Below are 18,422 nucleotides of genomic sequence, written 5' to 3'. Positions count from 1 at the left end.
CCTGCCCAAATTTAACCTAGTTTACCAATTGAAGGATATTTTGATTGTCATACCAAAAAGCTTCAAGCATCAGCAGAAAATGTCTCATGAACAATTAAAAAGACCCTATTCCTTAAATTGATAATGCCCCAATTCATCTCCTTGAATTAAAATTTTAACGCATCTTCTGTCCTACTAGTTACAAACTTAGCCAAAAAAGTGACCAAGCTCACATGTGTTCCATAGAAAAAAAGGGGGGAAACAAACAGCAAAGACTTCAAAGCAATCAGTCACGAGAGGACGTCAGGAATAGTTTGAAAGGATCATATTTCTTACCACCAAACAAAATCTTGAAAGGGATACCAAGAAATTTTTTTATTTGACCGACATGAACAGAGAAAGAAGGAATGCAAATTGGAAAATGTAGATCGACGAGATTTCTCACCTCCCATAAAATTCTATACAAGAAACAGGAGCCTATTTATTTGATTGACCAGCATGGCCCCACAGAAGAAAAGAATACAAAAGCACATGGATGTCGATTAAGAAAGCACAGTTACAACTTACACTAGAGCTGGGTAATAGGCATCTTCTTTAAGAAACGAGAGAAAAGGAATCAATTGTAGGTTAAATAGGAGAGAACTGCAAGACACAAAGACTACTTGGTTTCACACACCTCAGAGTGCTCAGCTGAGAATCAAGAAGCCAACCATGAAGTTCTTAGTACAGAGCCCATGCTGCTCGTGCTTCTGCTTCATGAAGAGCACCAAGATCAAGCCCAAGCAGAAGGAAGCAAAGCAAAAATGACTGCAGCAGATTCAATTAGTTTCAAACTCATGTAAGAAGAAGCATGTTGCTATTAGTTGCAAATTCTCTTTGTAAAAGTGCTTTTAACAATGTTAAGTAGTGGTGTTTGAGTATAAGGCACATGTCATTATGTTCTTTTGTCTTTCTTAGTTTGTTCATTGTTGTCTGAAACACCCATCTCGTGCATCTGCTGCTCAACTGACACCAGACCAGTCTCTGCTATAAATCTGCAAAACAAATTCAGAAAACTGTTGGTCAGGTTCTTGAGAATAACGTTTTCCATAGAAGCCTCATATCTAAAGAAAATCAGAAGGCATTCAATGAAGAAGAAGGTTTTAATTATACCAACAACCTATGCAAAGAGAAGATCGAATTACCCCAAGAAAGTTCATTTACATCTTTCTCTTTTCTTCTCTAGGGGCACTAATCATGAAAAAAGGACACGTGCAGCTTTGTAATTAAATGAAGGAACACAGTTAATGAAACTATTAGGGCAAACATTGAACAGGTTGTGGGTTACAATCTGAGCTGCACGTTGCAGATATGATTTCTCACATCAGAACTATCACCCGTATCCCAAAAAGGTAATATTTCAGTTGGTAAATGGCAAGCATATTATATTCCTATGTTCAACATCTAAGTTTAGAAGTCCTCAAAACTAAATTTTGTCTACCAATATCCTGTATGAAATGCTGAGAATCTCCTAAATAACCTTGGAAATTAGAAACACCTTAGCATTACCCAAATTATCTAAATAAATACTGTTTCATCTATGAAAAATTTTGAGCAGATGAGAATTCTTTTCAACTTATAAGAAGAATGTTAACTTCTCTTATTGCCATTCGTCTTGCAAAGGTAACTTGCTACATGCAAACCTAAAACATATTTGTGTATATGAATAGCCTTTTAATTATGCTTCAAGCATATAGAATGATGTGAAGTACCAAATTTTCATAATGATACAAAGAGTTGAAAGTCAATACATATGTAGGATTAAATGCTATGTCCGATGATCTAATACTATAAGATTATTCTTGACATTCTTTGGTAGGATATTGATTCTCACAACCGTGGTTATTAGGAAAGAAAAATTGGCTTAGGGAGCAACTAACCTCCTTATGTAACGAACAAAACTAACATGACCAACACAAAGTTGGTTTCCATTCACCAGTTAATATTTGATTGTGCCCTGATCAAAATGCAGTTCCACTTTTACAACTAAGAAAAATGTTGCTACAACAGGAACAAATTAATGTATCCCATGTTGGGGTAAGGATATCTGAATCTAATTCCATTATTGAGCTTCATATAAGCCTACCTAAATTATTACAACCTCTCCTAAATATATTCTGTAGAACTCTTTGGTCTGCCATTACCCATCAGACCTTAAACTCGAATCAAATTTTCTATTATGAAAAAAAAAAAAAAGTAATGCTGCATTAGGAGTTATAAACCAAACCCAGATTGCAGAATTGAGTGATCTGATGGCAAAGCTAACCTACCCTCTACCTCCAATGAAGGTGGTAAGCCAATTTGATGTGAATTGAGGAAAAAAAGAAAGTAGCAGCAATATAAACTACCATAGAATAATTTTATGGGAAGTTGTGTTTTGAAAATTCTGATATACAAAATCAAATGTAAAAGAGTACGTTATTTAGCAAATATATTACCAACCAGATTTGACCTGACTCAATTTTCAAGACCTGACCATCTTATGCTCTTCTCAAACAAAATGAAAGCACAATGCAATTGAGTGCAATAAGTTAATTTGCAAAGTGTGGCATGACTATTAAGTTCAAGAATTTGATAGTGTCTTATGGAAATTTGTGAACCTAAAAGACCAGCATACTTCATAAAGTAGTTTAGATGAAGGTTTCAAAGTCAAAATAGTAAAAACTTCAAATTAATGGAATAAATAAGAAAGAATCAGAACTACCTGTTGATGAGTAGAAAAAGAACCACTCCTATGGTAACAAGCAAAAGAACATGGCCAACGATAATGAAATCACTTGACGAAAATGCCAAAGCAAGCATGGATGTAAGACATAATCCAAGCAGCAAGAAGGTAACCTTGACCACAAACCATGTTGGCGCCTATATACCAGCACAAAACGACAACAGGTTGTTAGAACCTACAGATTGTTGAGAATCCTAGAAAAAGTCAAAGCCTCACTATGGTAGATTAAATAAAAAAAGAGTTCAGTATAAACCGTGATTTAGCTTTAGAACACACATTAACACCAGAAGCTAATGCACCTAGAAGCACAGCGTTTGCAGATGACACATCCGAATCATGCCTTTCCATCTTCACGACATATTGCATAATCATTTAAAAAAAAAGTATGAGGATGAAAGTACCAAAGTGTATTTAAACTACCCATTTACTTACAACTAATACAGAGCATACAGTACTACATCAAAGAAACATACCGGTCTTGAAGCCAGGGAGGGGAGAATAAAGAACCATCGAGAAAGTTTTAAATTCCATGTTACCTAGTCATTTCACAATAATCTTCAATAAATCACTACAAAACATGCTCTAGTTAATGTGCATGCCATAGATGCCAAAATTTATGATTCATAATTCATATCACATGATACGTTATGAACCACATGCAAAATGGTATGGTTCTTACATGTATATTTTATATGCTTCTAAAAATAAAAAGGAAAATACATTAAAAGTTAAATATAATCAATTAAAAAGTAAATATAATCCACTAAAAAAATTAGAATCAACATATTAGAAATTTAACCAAAATCATTATAAAAGAAGAAAGAAAGCATGAATTTATGTTATGAGACAAAAGTATAAAGGTTGAGAGCCAAATCTCATAGACATGATGTCATATGGAGATATATAGTCAATGATAGCCAAGGTGGACTCACACCTAATAATGACTAAGAAGAAAAAGTAGAATTCTTAATGAGGTAAAAAAAACTTGAAGAGTGTTCATAAAGCATAAATTTTGCTGATTATGAGATCATATGTATTTCTATGACCAGAAGGCATAGGGTTAAATCTGTAGGAAGAAATTCGATAAACGTAGAGGAGTCACCTCTAAATTTAAGCGAAAAGAAACTTTAGCAAAAATAAGATTTTTAACATCAACCCAATTAAGTGTTTAAATAGCCTAAAAACAAAAAAAAAACGAAACTAACAAAACAAACCCTAAAAGACCAAAATTAGATCGTTTGGTGACCCAATCTGCTTGAATCGTGGCAGTGTCACACAGCCGTGCCCTGGAGCACAACCGTGTCAAAGAACACGGCTAAGCCATGTTCCCTATCGGAATGTATCGTTTCGCTTCGTCAAGGAATAGAATGCAACACGGCCGTGTCAGGGGATACGGCTTGACCGTGTTGGCTGCTGAAAAATTCGATTTCACCTCATCATGGCACAGAATGAAGCATACTCGTGCCAGGGAACCACGAATTGGTCGTTCTCCTTGATCCTTCTGCATTAGTGGCCTTGGGTTGAAGAGAACTCGCCCTCGAGTTTAGGGAAGGGTCATCAACATCCATAGAGTAAGGACTTAACTGCTTCACATTAAAGATGTTAGAAACCTTTAAGTGGCTTGGGAGGCGTAGCCTGTAGGCGTTATCAATGATTTTCTGCAGAATCTCACATGGTCCAATCTTCCGTTCCTTGAGCTTGTTATACTCACCAACAAGGAAACGCTCTCGGGTTAATACAACCCAAAGAAAATCACCAACATCAAAAAGTACCTGACAACGATGATTGTCAACTCGTTCCTTGTACTTGGTGTTGTTCTCATGGATAGCTTGTCCCGCCTACTCATCAATACCCTGAAGATGCTCTCTCATCTCATATACTTTAGGATTAAAGTGTCTTATGCGTGAAATGGGGGTTAAATCTAGTACCTCGGATGAATTCCATCCATAGATAACCTTAAAAGGGCTTAAACTTGTAGTTCTGCTCTTTGATCGGTTGTAGGAAATTTTGCTTAAGGCAATGCTAAATCCTATTGTTTCGGCTTAGATCCTGCCAAACATCTCAATAGGATACCTAAACTCCTATTCACCACCTTAATCTGACCATCTGTTTGTGGGTAGTAAGCGCTGCGAAAATTCAACTGTGTCCCCAATTTCCCCCATAGGCTCTTCTAGAATTGACTGATGAATTTGATATCACGATCTGAAGTAATGGATTGAGGAATACCATATAAATGTACAATCTCCTTGAAATAAACATAAGCAATCCGTATAACATCCATAATCTTCCGACAAGCTACAAAATAAGCCATCTTCAAAAATCAGTTAACCACGACTAGGATAGAATCAGAGGATCATTGGGTGCGGGGCAAACCCAATACAAAATTCATGCTAACATCAACCCACGAAGCTTCAGGAATAGGTAAAGGAGTGTGCAAGCCTGCATTGGTGAGGGATCCCTTAGACCGCTGGCACACGTGACACCATTCCACAAAATGAGCTACATCATTAGTTAATTTGTTGCCGCGATGTCTTGTCTCGGCCAAAGTGGCCTTCATTATGAAGCTCACTCATAATCTATTGCTGCAATGAACAATCTGAAATACACAGCTGTAATCCACGAAAAAAAATACTGTTATGCAGAACAAAATCATAGCGATGAACTTCTTTCACCTCCTGAAATATCCTTCCAAAGGAAGGGTCAACTACATACATGTCGGCGAAAACCTCAAAGTCCGTAACCCTAGCGCTCACGGTAGTAAGTAGTGAAGAACGACGACTCAAGCATCCACGACACGATTTAAATTCCCTGCTTAGTGCCTTAGTGTAAAGGTAAACTGATGCAAGTAAGCTACCCACTTGGCATGTCGCCCACTCAACTTGTGTTGGTCGTTTGATGTATTTCAGGGCCTCGTGATCAGTAAATAGAATGAACTCCCTCTATATAAGGTAGTGCCGCCAATGCTTCAAGGACTAAACTAGGGCATAGAACTCCAAGTCATATGTAGAGTAGTTCCTTTTGGAATCTGATAGCTTCTCACAAAAAAAGGCAATAGGACATCTGGGCTAACTCAAAACTCCACCAATACCAATGTCAAATGCGTCACAATTGACCTCGAATACTTTGTGAAAATTGTAAAGTGCTAGAACTGATGCCTCGATCATCTTTTACTTGACCAATTGAAAATTAATCTCTGCTTCCTCTTACCATTTGAAGTCACGCTCCTTAAGACACTCGGTGATAGGAGCAATCAAAGTGCCGAAATTCTAGATAAATCGGCGGCAAAAGGAAACCAACCCATGGAACCCCTTGACATCGTGCAAAGTCTTTAGCTTTAGCAACTCTAAGATCGCGTCGATCTTTGATTGGTCTACATAAACAACATCAATAGACACAATGAAGGCAAGAAAGCTTACCGATGTGGTGAAGAAGGAACACTTCTTCCGGTTGACAAACATACACTCCATCTTGAACCTTTCAAAAACTGTGCGGAGGTGATCAAAGTGCAAAGCCCACGTCGGACTATACACGAGAATGTCATCAAAGTAGACCACAACGAACTTCCCCATGAAAGGTCGCAATATCGGATTCATAAATCTCATGAAGGTGTTGGGCACATTTGATAGTCCAAAAGGCATGACCATCCACTCATACAATCAGTGTTGCATCTTGAACATTGTTTTCCATTCATTGTCAGGTCATATTCTGATCTAATGGTATCCGCTTATAAGATCAATTTTGGAGAAGACCTTAAAACTGGATAGTTGATCCAACATGTCATCCAAACAGAGAATCAGAAACTTATACTTTACTGTGATCTTGTTGATGGCTCGACTGTCAACACACATATACCACAAACCATTCTTCTTCAAAACAAATAGAGTAAGGACTGCACATGGACTCATGCTCTCACAAATATAACCCTTGTCCAACAACTCCACTACTTGTCACTGTAATTCTTCGACATCCTTAGGACTAAGTCAATATGCTGGTCAATTAGGCAAACTCGATCCCGAAACAAGATCAATCTGGTGCTGGATATGTCTCATAAGTGGTAGTCTAGGAGGAAGATCCTCTGGCATCAATTCTGCAAATTCTCCTAGTAACTGTTGCACCTCTACTGGTAAATCAGGACCCATAGCTATCGCATTATACTTGTCAGGTAGTAAATTATAGACAACGTCTCCCTGTGTCACCTCATCTAAAAATTTGGATATAGAAAGGAGGTTTGTGTTAGAGGTTATCGAGATAGGAGCGATGTCCTCTCGTTGGGGTGTTAGCACGATCTTCTTTCCTTTGCTATAAAAAGTGTATGTGTTCTTCCGCCCATTGTGAATGACACTGCGATCATACTGCCAAGGTTGCCCCAACAATATATGACATGTATCCATCGCCAAGATATCACACCAAGCATCGTCGTAGTATCTACTGCCAATAGAAAAAGATACGAGGCATCTCCGATCTATTGTTACCTCACTTCCTTTACTCAGCCACGATAACTTGTATGGTTTAGGATGGTATTCTGTCTTCAACTGTAATTTCTGGATAGCTTCCTCAGACACAACATTCTCACAACTGTCGCTGTCAATGATCATCTTGTAGACTTTATTGGCTACTATGCAAGTCATGTGAAAAATATTAGTTCTCAACCAATCATCCCTCGGATCGTCCTAGAGAGTTGGTCGGTTCTTACGAACGACTAACGTCTCATGGCCATCACCATAGAGTATCTTATCAATCTCTTCGTCGTTATAAACCAGATCGTCGACTGCTTCGACCTCATCGTTCACATTTCTCATTCAATAAATTCTTGCCCCTTTTGCTAGCGAATTTCTTGCACTCGGTGGCCTTATGCCTTGGTTCACTACAACGAAAACATTTTATATGAGTTTTAAGATTAACCTGTAGTGTCTGCTGGATAAGATATAAATCCTGGGGATGAGCTAGTCGACTGCTTTAATCTCCTATAATCGTTGGTTTTCGATTTTGTTGTTTTTCAACTGCCAACGCACACTGATAAGCCTCTGAACAGTCCACAATGAATGAAGGTTGAGAATATCCCAAAAATATTGACGCAAACCTCCCAAATATCGTGCTACCAACTATTCCTCTATCTCGTACAAATCATTCCAAGCAATTAATTGGTAAAATTCTTCGGTATACTCATCGACGATCTTGCACCTTGCTTAATGCATGAAGTCGCTGAAATAGAGATTGAGTGTATCCAAAGGGATGAAAGTGCCCTTTCATCTTCATCTTCTCTTAATCAGTGATCTTAGCCTTGTTCTATTTCTCTCGTGAGCACCGCAACTGTTCCCACCACGCAGATACTCGGCTCTTGAGTTCAAGGGCAACCAACTTCACTTTTACATGATCAAAGACCTCCTTATAGTCAAAAATTCTTGCCACTTCATTGAGCCAATCAACGAATCCTTTCGCTTGTAACGTACCAGAAAATTCCAATAGATCAACTCGAAAATCAAGGTCTCCGTATCGTTCCTCGCAATCATGCACCATGGCATTCGCGATGGTGATATGGGTTTTCGAAGACGGAATTAGAATCAAGATCAGACGACTTACGATCTTCAAGATCCCGCGCCACTAAATGATCAGTCAATTCTGCAACTTGTCTCTATAGATCCTCAAGCAACTCGTCTTGTGCGCTATGATCATGGTGCGAAGCTTCCTCGGTCGGAATTTGTCTGTCACGACCATGACGACCATCCATGGGATCTAAAGGCTCTAATACCAACTGATACCGAGGGCAAAATAATGATTATTCTGTAGAAGAGTTTTCTTAGAGGGATTACAGAGAAAGAAGCAGAAGGAATAAAATTCGATAAACATAGTGGAGTCATCTCTAGGTTTAAACAAAAAGAAACTTTATTAAACCAAAAACAAGATGTCTAACATCAACCCAAACAAGTGTTTAAATAGTCTAAAAAATAAAAAAAAACTAAACTAACAAAACAAATCCTAAAAGACCAAAATTAGGTCGTTTAGCAATTCAGTCTACTTGAACTATAGCGGCGCCACACGACCGTGCCAAGAAAGTTAGAATGTGTCGTTTCGCTTCATCAAGAAACAGAATGCAACATGGCCATGTCAAGGAACACGATCTGGCTGTGTTAGCTGCTAGAAAACTCAATTTCACCTCGCCAAGGCACTGAATGAAGTACATCTGTACCAAAGAGCATAGGCTAGCCGTGTTTACTGCTAGAAACCTTGATTACACCTTATCAAGGCACAAAATGAAACACACTCGTGTTAGGGACCATAAGCTGGTTGTTTTCTTTGATCCTCCTGCGTCACCACTTCAAGGATCTCTTGTTCATACTATGATTGGAATCAGGAGGCAATCTGATCCTTTTTTTATAATCAAGGTGTCTGAGTTTCATTCGACTAATCCTAAAGGTAAACCATCTTCCTTTCTGGTTCGCCTACCGAGTAAATCTAGATCACAACTTATGCATACTCAAAGCCCGACCATTAGAATATTCATCCCTATTGGAATTCAAACTTTGGTCCTCTTATTTGTGAGTACTTTATCACTACACCATACCTGTGGGGTCAAGAGCCAATCTGATCCTTCAGCCCAAGGATCTTAAACATTGTGCCCAACCACGCAAGCAACTTGAGATCAATTCTAGTGACTCATCCACCAAAATGAAAATTGAAGCTAGTCCCAATAGAGAAAAAAATCCCCTGCTTAAACAAAGCTTTGAATATAATCACCATATTAAATTTACCAGGTATATACTAACCTCCTAGGACATTCTTTAAGCTTTTCCTCCTCTACCTCACCCTTATGTATTTTTTTTCTTTCTAGTGGTAAAAACAATGAACTTTTAGCATTAGACTGACCAAATGTTCTCATGTTGAGAAGGATTATTTCTATGTGAAAAGATTGGCTAGTTTTGTGGAGAAAGATTGATTCAAACTAAGCATGACTAAAATTTTCCACAAAAACCTGAGAATATTTTTGAAGCAAATGCATATTTTTATAGAAAAATGATTCAGTAATAAACTTATTATTAGAATCAGTTGAAATCCTCTAACTCCAACTTATATAAGCTACTCTCTTAAGAGAAAAAAATTAGAGAAGCCACTGGGAAAGTCAAGTGCACGGAATAAGTTCTAAAGGTAGAAAAAGCAAGAGTCAAGCAAGTAAATTTTGCAGCTTTTCTTCATTACTTTAATTATCCAAATCCAAGCTTGTACAAATAATTAGATTTTTTGTTGTTTCATTGCTAACAATGAATTTTCGTATGAATTTGAAATCTCACTTTGTAATTTGTTTTGTTGCTATATAATTACCCATCAATTACTATACTAAGTTTAGTGTTTTATAAAGATGAACTCTTTCTTCATAAAGTCTTTTCTTTAACAGAGAACTTGTCTCGACTATAATTAAAATAAATGCAATGACGCATCTAGGAAGGCAGTCCAAACTGATAAAAAAAAGTTATTCTTGGGGATAGTTTGGTGAAATTTTCCACATTTTTTTTGTTTCTATTATTTTTTTCAGCAGAACAATTTCATCTTTCTGGAAAAAAGTTTACAAAAACTGAGAACAAAAGACAACTCCTCCCAAAAAAAAATGCAAACCAAAATCCACCTAAAATTTCACCTCTTCATACAATAAGTTTCTTCTGACTTATCATACTCTTTTTAGTAAGAGCAATAACAGGGTCAGATTAGCTGTATGTATGATCGTCTTCAACATCATCTAAATGAAGCTAGGTTGTTGTGATAAGTTTTATAAGTGGTTCGCTTGAACATTTTTTTTATTTTGTTTTGTAGCTTAATTATCATTTAATGGCTTGACTTTTCTTGAATATTATATTCCCAATTCTTGTTTCATTATCAAGAATCAAAACTAGCATTCAACTGCGTAAGCTTCTACAGACTTCAATATCTAAATTGCAAGGTACGAAACTAGGGTTTTCAAGAGGTGACAAGGAAATAACCAGGAGTTTGAAATTTTTATCACATTGCTATTATAACAGACCAACCACTAATCATTACTACGCATTAACCCGAATAACTTATTATTCACCCATAAATGATTGTGAATTTGTGCCCTATTCTATCTCCAACTATTGCTTATAAGAAAGTGCTTTAGAGGAGGGTAGGGAGGGGGGAAAGGCGATGCCTACAATTTTGGTGTTGAGACGGAGAGAGGACCATTAGTTGAAGCAAGAACAAACACGGATCTTTCTCTTCCAGTTGAGATGCGGACGAGGAGGAAGCAGGAGGGGGGAGGGGAAGAGCAGAAGTGCACCTGCGAGAAGAATCGAAGGACGAGGGGACGGGATCCGACGGGGGTTGACAAGCTCGTCGCGCAGTCGACAAGAGCAGGGGACCAGGTCGTCGGCGGCGGCAGGCGTTCCTCGAAGTCTCTAACTAATGAACAAGTATTTGAATCGGCGATTTTATTCAAGAACAAGTTGATATTATTAAATAAATTTAGCGTTTATTTTGGACAAATGTTTTTATTAATGCTCAATTTCAATGTGATTTTAATAAATTTAATAAAAAAATTTTAATTTAAATTTGATTTGTATTTTTAATGTATGTAATAACTTATTCTAGTGCATTTTAAGCTCGTAGAGGTTGAGTTGATTTGATGTAATCTTGAGACCATCTGTTAGATGGTTTAAAGGTAAAGGTGGGCATGGATCTTTCATCAAAAAAAAATTTCTTTCGTCATAAAAAAAAGGTGGCCATGGATTGCCCTCGGGACATAGCTGAGTTGGTTACGACGCAACAAACTTGTAGAAGAGGACAAGGGTTCGAAAGTTTTTCGATTTACCTCCTCACAAATGGTCGTAAAATCGACCGTGTAGGGCCGCTAGATGGCGGATTTCACCTTGCAAAAAAGGTGGGCATGGATCAAGTTTGAGAGGTTGATGAATTTAATAGTTTAGATTGCTAAATATTAACAATTGTTCGTTCTCTTGCAAACATGCTTAGATAAAGGGTCATATTCTATATTATCTATGACATTATCTAGTTAATTAGACTCGACATAAATATGAATATTTGAGGTCAATTTTAAAAAAAATACTTCAAACTTCAATTTTGAGAGTCCATCTGTCAATCGATATATCCTATCAATCAACTAATACTTATACTTCAGTCTTATTAAGATAAAATTTTCATCTTACTTGGTAGCTGATTAACCAAAATCTATTATAATTTTCTTTGCTCAGTATTCAGTCAATTTTAACTTAACGAGCTACTTCCTATTGCCTAACATCTGATCAGTCTTAATTTATCAGGACTTCATTGTTGTTTAACATTCAATCAATTTTGACCTGTTGGGACTTCATCGTTGTCTTGTCTGACATCTGATTAACCTTAATCTATCAAAAAAAATTTATTGTCTAATATCCGATCAATCTTGACTTGCTAGAACTTTATGTCTTATGTCAACTCGCCGTTGGACTTTCGATCGTTAAATGTCCAGTGAACTATATGACCCACTTGAACTTTAATCATCTTGTCAACTAACACATCGATCAACTATACTTGCACCAAATAGATATTGCCAAAGAAAATAATTCTTGGATAATCAAAAACTATATATTTTTATTCTTGAAAAAAAAAAACTTTGAATCTATCTGAATTTGCCATCGAAATTTTTTTTAAAAAAATCTAGTTTTGAAAAACAAAACAATTGAAGGTTAAATCCAAAAGAAAAAAAAATCACATGTACATATATCATGTATCTTTAATCAAATATATATTATAGGATATTATGGAGACAGAATATATTCTACGTAGAGGACATTAACATCAGGAAAGAACATATACTGAAACAAAGTCAGCATCATTTCACGGGGCAAAGCTTTAAGTTATAATTACACTGCAGTGAATCTCTTTCACTCGCAACTACTATAAATAGAGGCCTCGAAGGTAACCATTCATGAGCCACAAGGAAGAGAGGCCTTATATGGAGACAATAGGTCTGTCTTTGGTAGCCAAGAATGACTTGCCTGTGTCCCCATGAAAGCTCCTAGCTAGGGTTTGAAACAAACTTCTGAGAGCTTGTGTGTGGTTTTTCATGGGCAGTCATTTTGGCTATCTTCAGTGGCTCTTGTCTCTCATATTTGACCTACATCTCTTCCTCTATGCTGATTTCAGTGCATATGTATAAGAAAAAGCTAATAATGTTTAAAAAATATTTTCTGAGTACTCATGAATATATATTTTCTTGGTTTACTCTTTAAAAAATATTTTGAATTTATGTGAATATCATTAAATTTAATTAAATTCTATTAAATTCTAATAATAATAATATATAATAAGGTCAGAGAAAGAATATGTTCTACATGAATGAAGGAGAATATAATTAAGGAAGAACATATACTAAAGCAATGTTATCAGCATACAAGATAAGGTCACTACTCGTTCATGCATCCAAAGGTCAAGCCTTCTTCCCTTTTTCTAAAGTTTTCTTTTGAAAGAAAATATATAGATCTGTGACACCTATAAATAGAGATTTTAGGAGGTCACCAATTATGTCTCAGGAAGAGAGGTCTTATATATGTCGATAAGGACTATATATCTTTAGTAAGAACGATCAGCTTATTTGTTTTCTCATGGAGCCTTGTGGGATTTGTAAGTAAGTAATTTCTAAGAGACTATATTTTGTCGATTTTATGAGTAAGACATCTTGGTTAATCGAATTGAATTGTATACACAATTGAGTTGAACCAATCACATCTATTGGGATGACTTAGTTTGATCAATTTATGATTAACTTAACTTACACATTAATTCAGGTATGCAATTTTTAGAATTGACCATCCTAATCGATCTGACCTTACAGAAGTTTCTTATCAACTATCAGGATGAATCTTAGTCTTAGAAAATCATATTGAGTAAATAATAATAAAATAGGTGGGTTGTCATCATCATCTTTTTTTAATGAGATATTAGCTGTCAATGAACCCTAATCAAATCCTTTCCTCTTATTCAGGGCATATATCAGCATCATATTCCCCCATGAAATAGCTAGGCCACCTTATTCAAATCCAATCATTCCTTAATTTTGCTCAGAAACACCATGAAAGTGATGGAGGAATAATTAGAGAAGCATGATTTGGTGATCAAATAGGAATACTGTTTTTTTTTAATTTGCTATCTTTTTTATAATATATATTTTTTTATAAAAAACAAATTAAACCCAATAGTAGATTCAGTGTCACGGTGCTTCCTCCATGATCGAGAAGTTTGGAGCACTTGATGGTCCAAAATAAAAGTAAGATTGGAACAAATCAATGAGACTTTGAATGATGAGGGAGATGCTAAGTTGGTCAAGTGCTTGATCATGGAAGTCATCATCATGCCGACAAGAATAAGAAAATTCAGAATCTCTAGCTCGTGATTGAAGAGAGCCCATTTGAACTTGTTAAATTATTTGTTAAGAAGCTAAGTGAAGCTTTAAAATTTAGATAAATTAATTAGTTACAAAGAGAAATTCAACATGTGCTAATCTTTGACGCCAATACATACATAAATTACGAATTCGGAAGGAGGTTTTCGTAGAACATTGATTAGTCTTCTAAACGTATGTCGTATCAAACTTGGCTTTGCTATCGGACAACCAACACGACAAGATTAGACGGGAAATTTTAGTATATGTTCAAAAATTGTAAATAGTGAGAAAAAAATCAGCTTAAATCTAATGCTTTCTTGGCAATATTATTGAATTTACTAAATTTTATGCTAATAAAGAAGAAACAGTAGGATTGACAATGAATCCATGTCAAGTTTTTATTATTGTTTATTTTTCCTTTAATGAAAAGGAATCTTGGACCAGACGGCTAGATGACAAGAGATAAATACTGTTCGGTGATGATGTTGCTTGCACCAGCCAATCAGTGCAGAGGAGCTTCGGATAAGGAATCCATGGCGGGTAAATGTTGACAAAGGCATTCATTCAACTCCCATTCCTTCCACCAAGTCCACGTCTCGATCGGCAGCTTCCGGTTTTCCACGGGCGCCGAAATATGAACACGGAGAACCGCTGCGGAGCAACCGACACGGATCGCATCCAACATCGATCGTCAAAGCCAGATCTTCCCTAGATTTTGTTGTTTAAATTTGGGTTATTGTCGGGGGACCCCAACGCCACTCCCCTGCTCAACCTTATCTTGTTATATCATGAACCACACAAAGTGTTGCCTTATCATTTTAAATCATTGGATTCTCTCTCTCTCTCTCTTCTCCTTCGGATTTTCTATGGAAATGAAAGTTTGATCGATTCTTGATTGATAAAATTAACTAAACCAGCAAGAACAAGGCGGTAGAGGAGATAACCTCCAGATTTAACGTTCTAGAACTCTAAAACGAGATTTAAAGTACATGATCAGGCGAATCGATCGCTTTGCTGCTGCCTTCATCGCCTTCTTCTTCTTCCTGATCCTCGTCGAGATCAGTCACGCAGCTTGAGGAAGAGCGGGAAGGATCGAGCTCAACTCTGCCATTGCCGAACCTTCTTTTCCTTCTCCTTCTTCTATCTGTGCTCCTCTTAAATATGCGGCAGACCACCCAATCTTCGCTCTGCTCCACGAAACACTGAATCATTGCATTTTATATGTGTGTAATAATTATGATGGATAGAATTTGTTTCTCTTACGCGGATTAAGTTCGATCTTTGTGCGAGATTCGACGGGAGGCAGTACTCGTGCATGACCCAATCGGTTGCCGAGCCACGCAGTGGTTTTCCCTTGTGGAAAACGAGCACCTTCTTCATCCCCACCAGCTCTCTGCTCGCCGTCGCCACCACCGGCTTCGGTTTCCCGGCGGCCTTCCAGTAGCCACAGCCTGTCGCTCTGTTGCTGCGGTGGTAGGTGGATCTCTCTACCAGATTGAAAAAGTATCTCTCTCCTTCGCTCTCACCTGAATATACAAACAGATTAGATTTAATTCAGAGGCAGGAAATATATGTATTGTAGTTACCTGGCAAATCCCAGGGATCGAAGTTGCAGAGATTGATCTCAGGAATGACTGCGGCAGGCAATGGGCAGGAGAAGGCCTTCCTTCTGAGGTACTGCACCACCAGTTCCTCATCAGTAGGGTGGAACCTGAAGCCGGGAGGCAGCCTCACTATTCCATTTCTGATGAAACTAATTGGCCTGTTAGTCTCCATCTCCTCCTCGTCCTTAAGCTTCACAGGTCCTCCTCTGCCTCGCCATGAATGGAGGAGATTGGAGTTCCGGGTTGCATGAGAGTGGGGGAAAAGCAACTGTTCTTTATAGCAAAAGAATGGCAGAGGGCGACGGCAAAGTAGCGTGAACTGGACTCAAGCTTCGTATGCTCTGCTTTGACATGTCTTTTTTATGATAAAAAAAAGAGAAAAATTTAGGTTACGGTGACGGCGACTTCACCTTTTTTTTTTTTTGCTCTCTTTTGGTAAAAGCTGTTCTTTAGGAGCACAAGCAAAAGGGACGCCATTAAAAAGGATTCTCGATGTTGTGATTGAGGGTTTAAGGTGAAAGGAACAAAAATAATTCCAGGTTTTGAGGAGGGATTTAATCATGGATTTCCAAGTCTATCTGTCGTCTTCTTGTGCTCGCTGAAGTCACAAGTGACATCTAAAATGGCCAAAATATGTATAAGCAGGGAAAGATCTGGATAATTGAACTGTTGCAGGAGAACTGGAGAGATTATATTTCTGATCACGAGCTGTAACAATGAGATCTTGTGGAGTTCAATCAAGAATAAGTGTTGCTGCTGTCGGAGATTACGATTATGACGGAATAAAGTTGTTGAAGTGAATAAAAGTTGAATTTTAATGAAACTGAGATAATGTCCTCTTCAATCGTGACCAATTACAGTTTCCCGATTTATTTTTATAAACCAATTGATCGTGTGAGGATGTTGGGATAATAAATTCTACTTTTTACTTAAAAAAAATAAGCATTACTATTTTTCTGCTCTTGCTCTAGCAAAGTGCAGGCAAAAGCTTCTCCTTCACTTTTTTTTTTTTTGATAATCTAACTCAATTAATCATAGCGTGGACGACCTTCTTTATTATTGGTCCACCAAATAAATCCAAAAGCATAAGTACCTCCTTGCTCCACAATCAACATCTTATTGGTTATTGGAATTGTAAATATTACATTAATCTCTAAAATGGCTTACCATTGACTTCACTAAAAGCTTTTGGATGCATTTACTGACACAAAGTAGCAAATCGATTATCAATTGTTGAATCCTAAATTATAAAATTTAAGATTTAAAGGGGGTTTGTTGATTTAGCAATCGATTGATGGTAAGCAATTGATTAGCAATAATTGATTGGTAAACTGTGTTTTAACAAACAAAAAGCTTTCTAAATCAACTGGCCAGTTTAACTAGAAGTAAGTAATAAATTGGTATGTCTTAACAATCGATTGCTAGAATAATAATAGCCATTATGCAGGTGTAAACGGTCGAATTACAATAAGATAATCGACTAGTGAAAGTAAACAATCGATTGTTAGGTGGAAATTAGTCCAAATGTAACCCTATAAAAGAGGATTTTGAGGTCATTTGAAAGAGCTGATTTTTGATGGATTGAAAATGAAGTATTGTTATGTTTCCCACCACCAAGAAGAATTCCAAAACAATAAAAGAGAACACAACGCAAAGTTCATTGTGTAAAGTTATTTTTGATTTCATTTATATATGAACACTTGTATTGTTTGTATTTATTGTGAAATCAAGTTGTAAGAGACTTTTCCGCCTTCAGAAGATATCATAGTAGGAGAAGGATAGTGGAATAATCATTAGTACTAGACCTTGGACCTAGTTTCTTCGGCAATTAATCAAGTAAAATCAAACGTGTTAGCATTTTACATTAGGCATAAAGAGTTTTTATTTCAAGTCTTCGTTGAGCATTCAAATGAAAAACACTCAATATTGAGATGAAGCAATCGATGCTATTCACTTCAGCATTTGGTCAACGAGCCCATCCTAGCTAGGAAAATTAGGTCTATTCAAATTTGTTTTATTTGAGTTAAATTCAATTAATCATATCTTCTATCATTATAAATTTAATTAATTTTTATTAATATATAAAACTTATATTGTTTTTTATTTTTAACCAATTATAAATAATTTTAAATTATATAAAATTTATAGATTGCTATATATTTTTATATATTTAATGAAACATTTAAAATTTAAAATTAATTTTTATATAAATGAATAAATAAGTTCATTTATATGTTTTCCTTAGATAAATTTAAAATGCGATTTATATACACTCAAACAAAATAATCTCTAAAATATTGCTTTACCACTTCACGATTTTCAGGTTGCGTTTGAAGCACACTGTAAGCCCAGATGGGCTTTTGGCCTATTTATAGGTCAGTTATGGGGCAGGCCTTTGACTCCTCGCCTGGAAGAATCTCGAATCCCGCTCGTCGCTCCTGGGTTTTTGACCTCACTCTCCAAGAAGTTGCCCAAGGAACCTAAGCGTGTGTAATCGCCAGTCCAGTTTGTTCATTTTGACACATCTTGGTGCATTTTCCCTCCGCATTTACAGTTTGGCTGGACTTCTTCAGATTCATCGGTCTAGCGTAATCGTAGTCATTCGTTCTTTATTTTCTTGTAATATCAGTTGCCGTTGCTGATGATAAGATTGCCCTCTTTTCTCGATCTTATCCTCTGGTGTTTATAT

The 18,422-nt window shown here is 36.7% G+C and overlaps 2 protein-coding genes across 4 annotated transcripts; both read right to left on the bottom strand.

Annotated features, from left to right (window-relative positions):
- Positions 1-393: 393 nt before the first annotated feature.
- Positions 394-11,121, bottom strand: LOC141841989 (uncharacterized). Of its 2 annotated transcripts, XM_074730204.1 has the most exons (5): positions 11,028-11,121; positions 3,217-3,279; positions 3,020-3,091; positions 2,723-2,880; positions 394-1,013 (listed from the first exon to the last, which is right to left on the bottom strand). In XM_074730204.1, the coding sequence occupies exons 3-5, from the start codon at positions 3,089-3,091 to the stop codon at positions 914-916; spliced, it is 330 nt and encodes a 109-aa protein (XP_074586305.1). In that variant the 5' UTR covers positions 3,217-3,279; positions 11,028-11,121; the 3' UTR covers positions 394-913. The 2 variants fall into 2 exon arrangements, with proteins under 2 accessions (XP_074586305.1, XP_074586306.1); XM_074730205.1 differs by lacking the exon at positions 3,217-3,279.
- A 3,881-nt stretch (positions 11,122-15,002) lies between these two features.
- On the bottom strand, positions 15,003-16,062 carry LOC141840209 (NAC domain-containing protein 83-like). Of its 2 annotated transcripts, none has more exons than XM_074728127.1 (3): positions 15,716-16,062; positions 15,393-15,655; positions 15,003-15,331 (listed from the first exon to the last, which is right to left on the bottom strand). In XM_074728127.1, exons 1-3 carry the CDS (start codon positions 15,903-15,905, stop codon positions 15,110-15,112), a joined length of 675 nt encoding a protein of 224 aa, XP_074584228.1. In that variant the 5' UTR covers positions 15,906-16,062; the 3' UTR covers positions 15,003-15,109. The 2 variants fall into 2 exon arrangements, with proteins under 2 accessions (XP_074584228.1, XP_074584229.1); XM_074728128.1 differs by having other exon boundaries at positions 15,003-15,316; positions 15,716-16,053.
- Positions 16,063-18,422: the final 2,360 nt, after the last annotated feature.

This window comes from Curcuma longa, chromosome 11 (assembly GCF_044706935.1).
Source record: "Curcuma longa cultivar G26 ecotype Majalengka, Jawa Barat chromosome 11, ITB_CL_G26_1.1, whole genome shotgun sequence".
Taxonomy (NCBI): domain Eukaryota; kingdom Viridiplantae; phylum Streptophyta; class Magnoliopsida; order Zingiberales; family Zingiberaceae; genus Curcuma; species Curcuma longa.
This window is presented reverse-complemented; position numbering and strand designations above follow the sequence as displayed.

What these genes read in the sequence shown, in the direction of transcription:
- LOC141840209 (XM_074728127.1), bottom strand. Translation starts at nt 15,905, where the DNA reads ATGGAGACTAACAGGCCAATTAGTTTCATCAGAAATGGAATAGTGAGG. An exon ending in CGATCCCTGGGATTTGCCAG is followed by an intron (nt 15,656 to 15,715) that starts GTAACTACAATA and finishes TTGTATATTCAG; the next exon opens with GTGAGAGCGAAGGAGAGAGA. An exon ending in AAAGATCGAACTTAATCCGC is followed by an intron (nt 15,332 to 15,392) that starts GTAAGAGAAACA and finishes GCAATGATTCAG; the next exon opens with TGTTTCGTGGAGCAGAGCGA.
- LOC141841989 (XM_074730204.1), bottom strand. Translation starts at nt 3,091, where the DNA reads ATGGAAAGGCATGATTCGGATGTGTCATCTGCAAACGCTGTGCTTCTA. An exon ending in CATTAGCTTCTGGTGTTAAT is followed by an intron (nt 2,881 to 3,019) that starts GTGTGTTCTAAA and finishes GCTGGTATATAG; the next exon opens with GCGCCAACATGGTTTGTGGT. An exon ending in CTTTTTCTACTCATCAACAG is followed by an intron (nt 1,014 to 2,722) that starts GTAGTTCTGATT and finishes TTTGTTTTGCAG; the next exon opens with ATTTATAGCAGAGACTGGTC.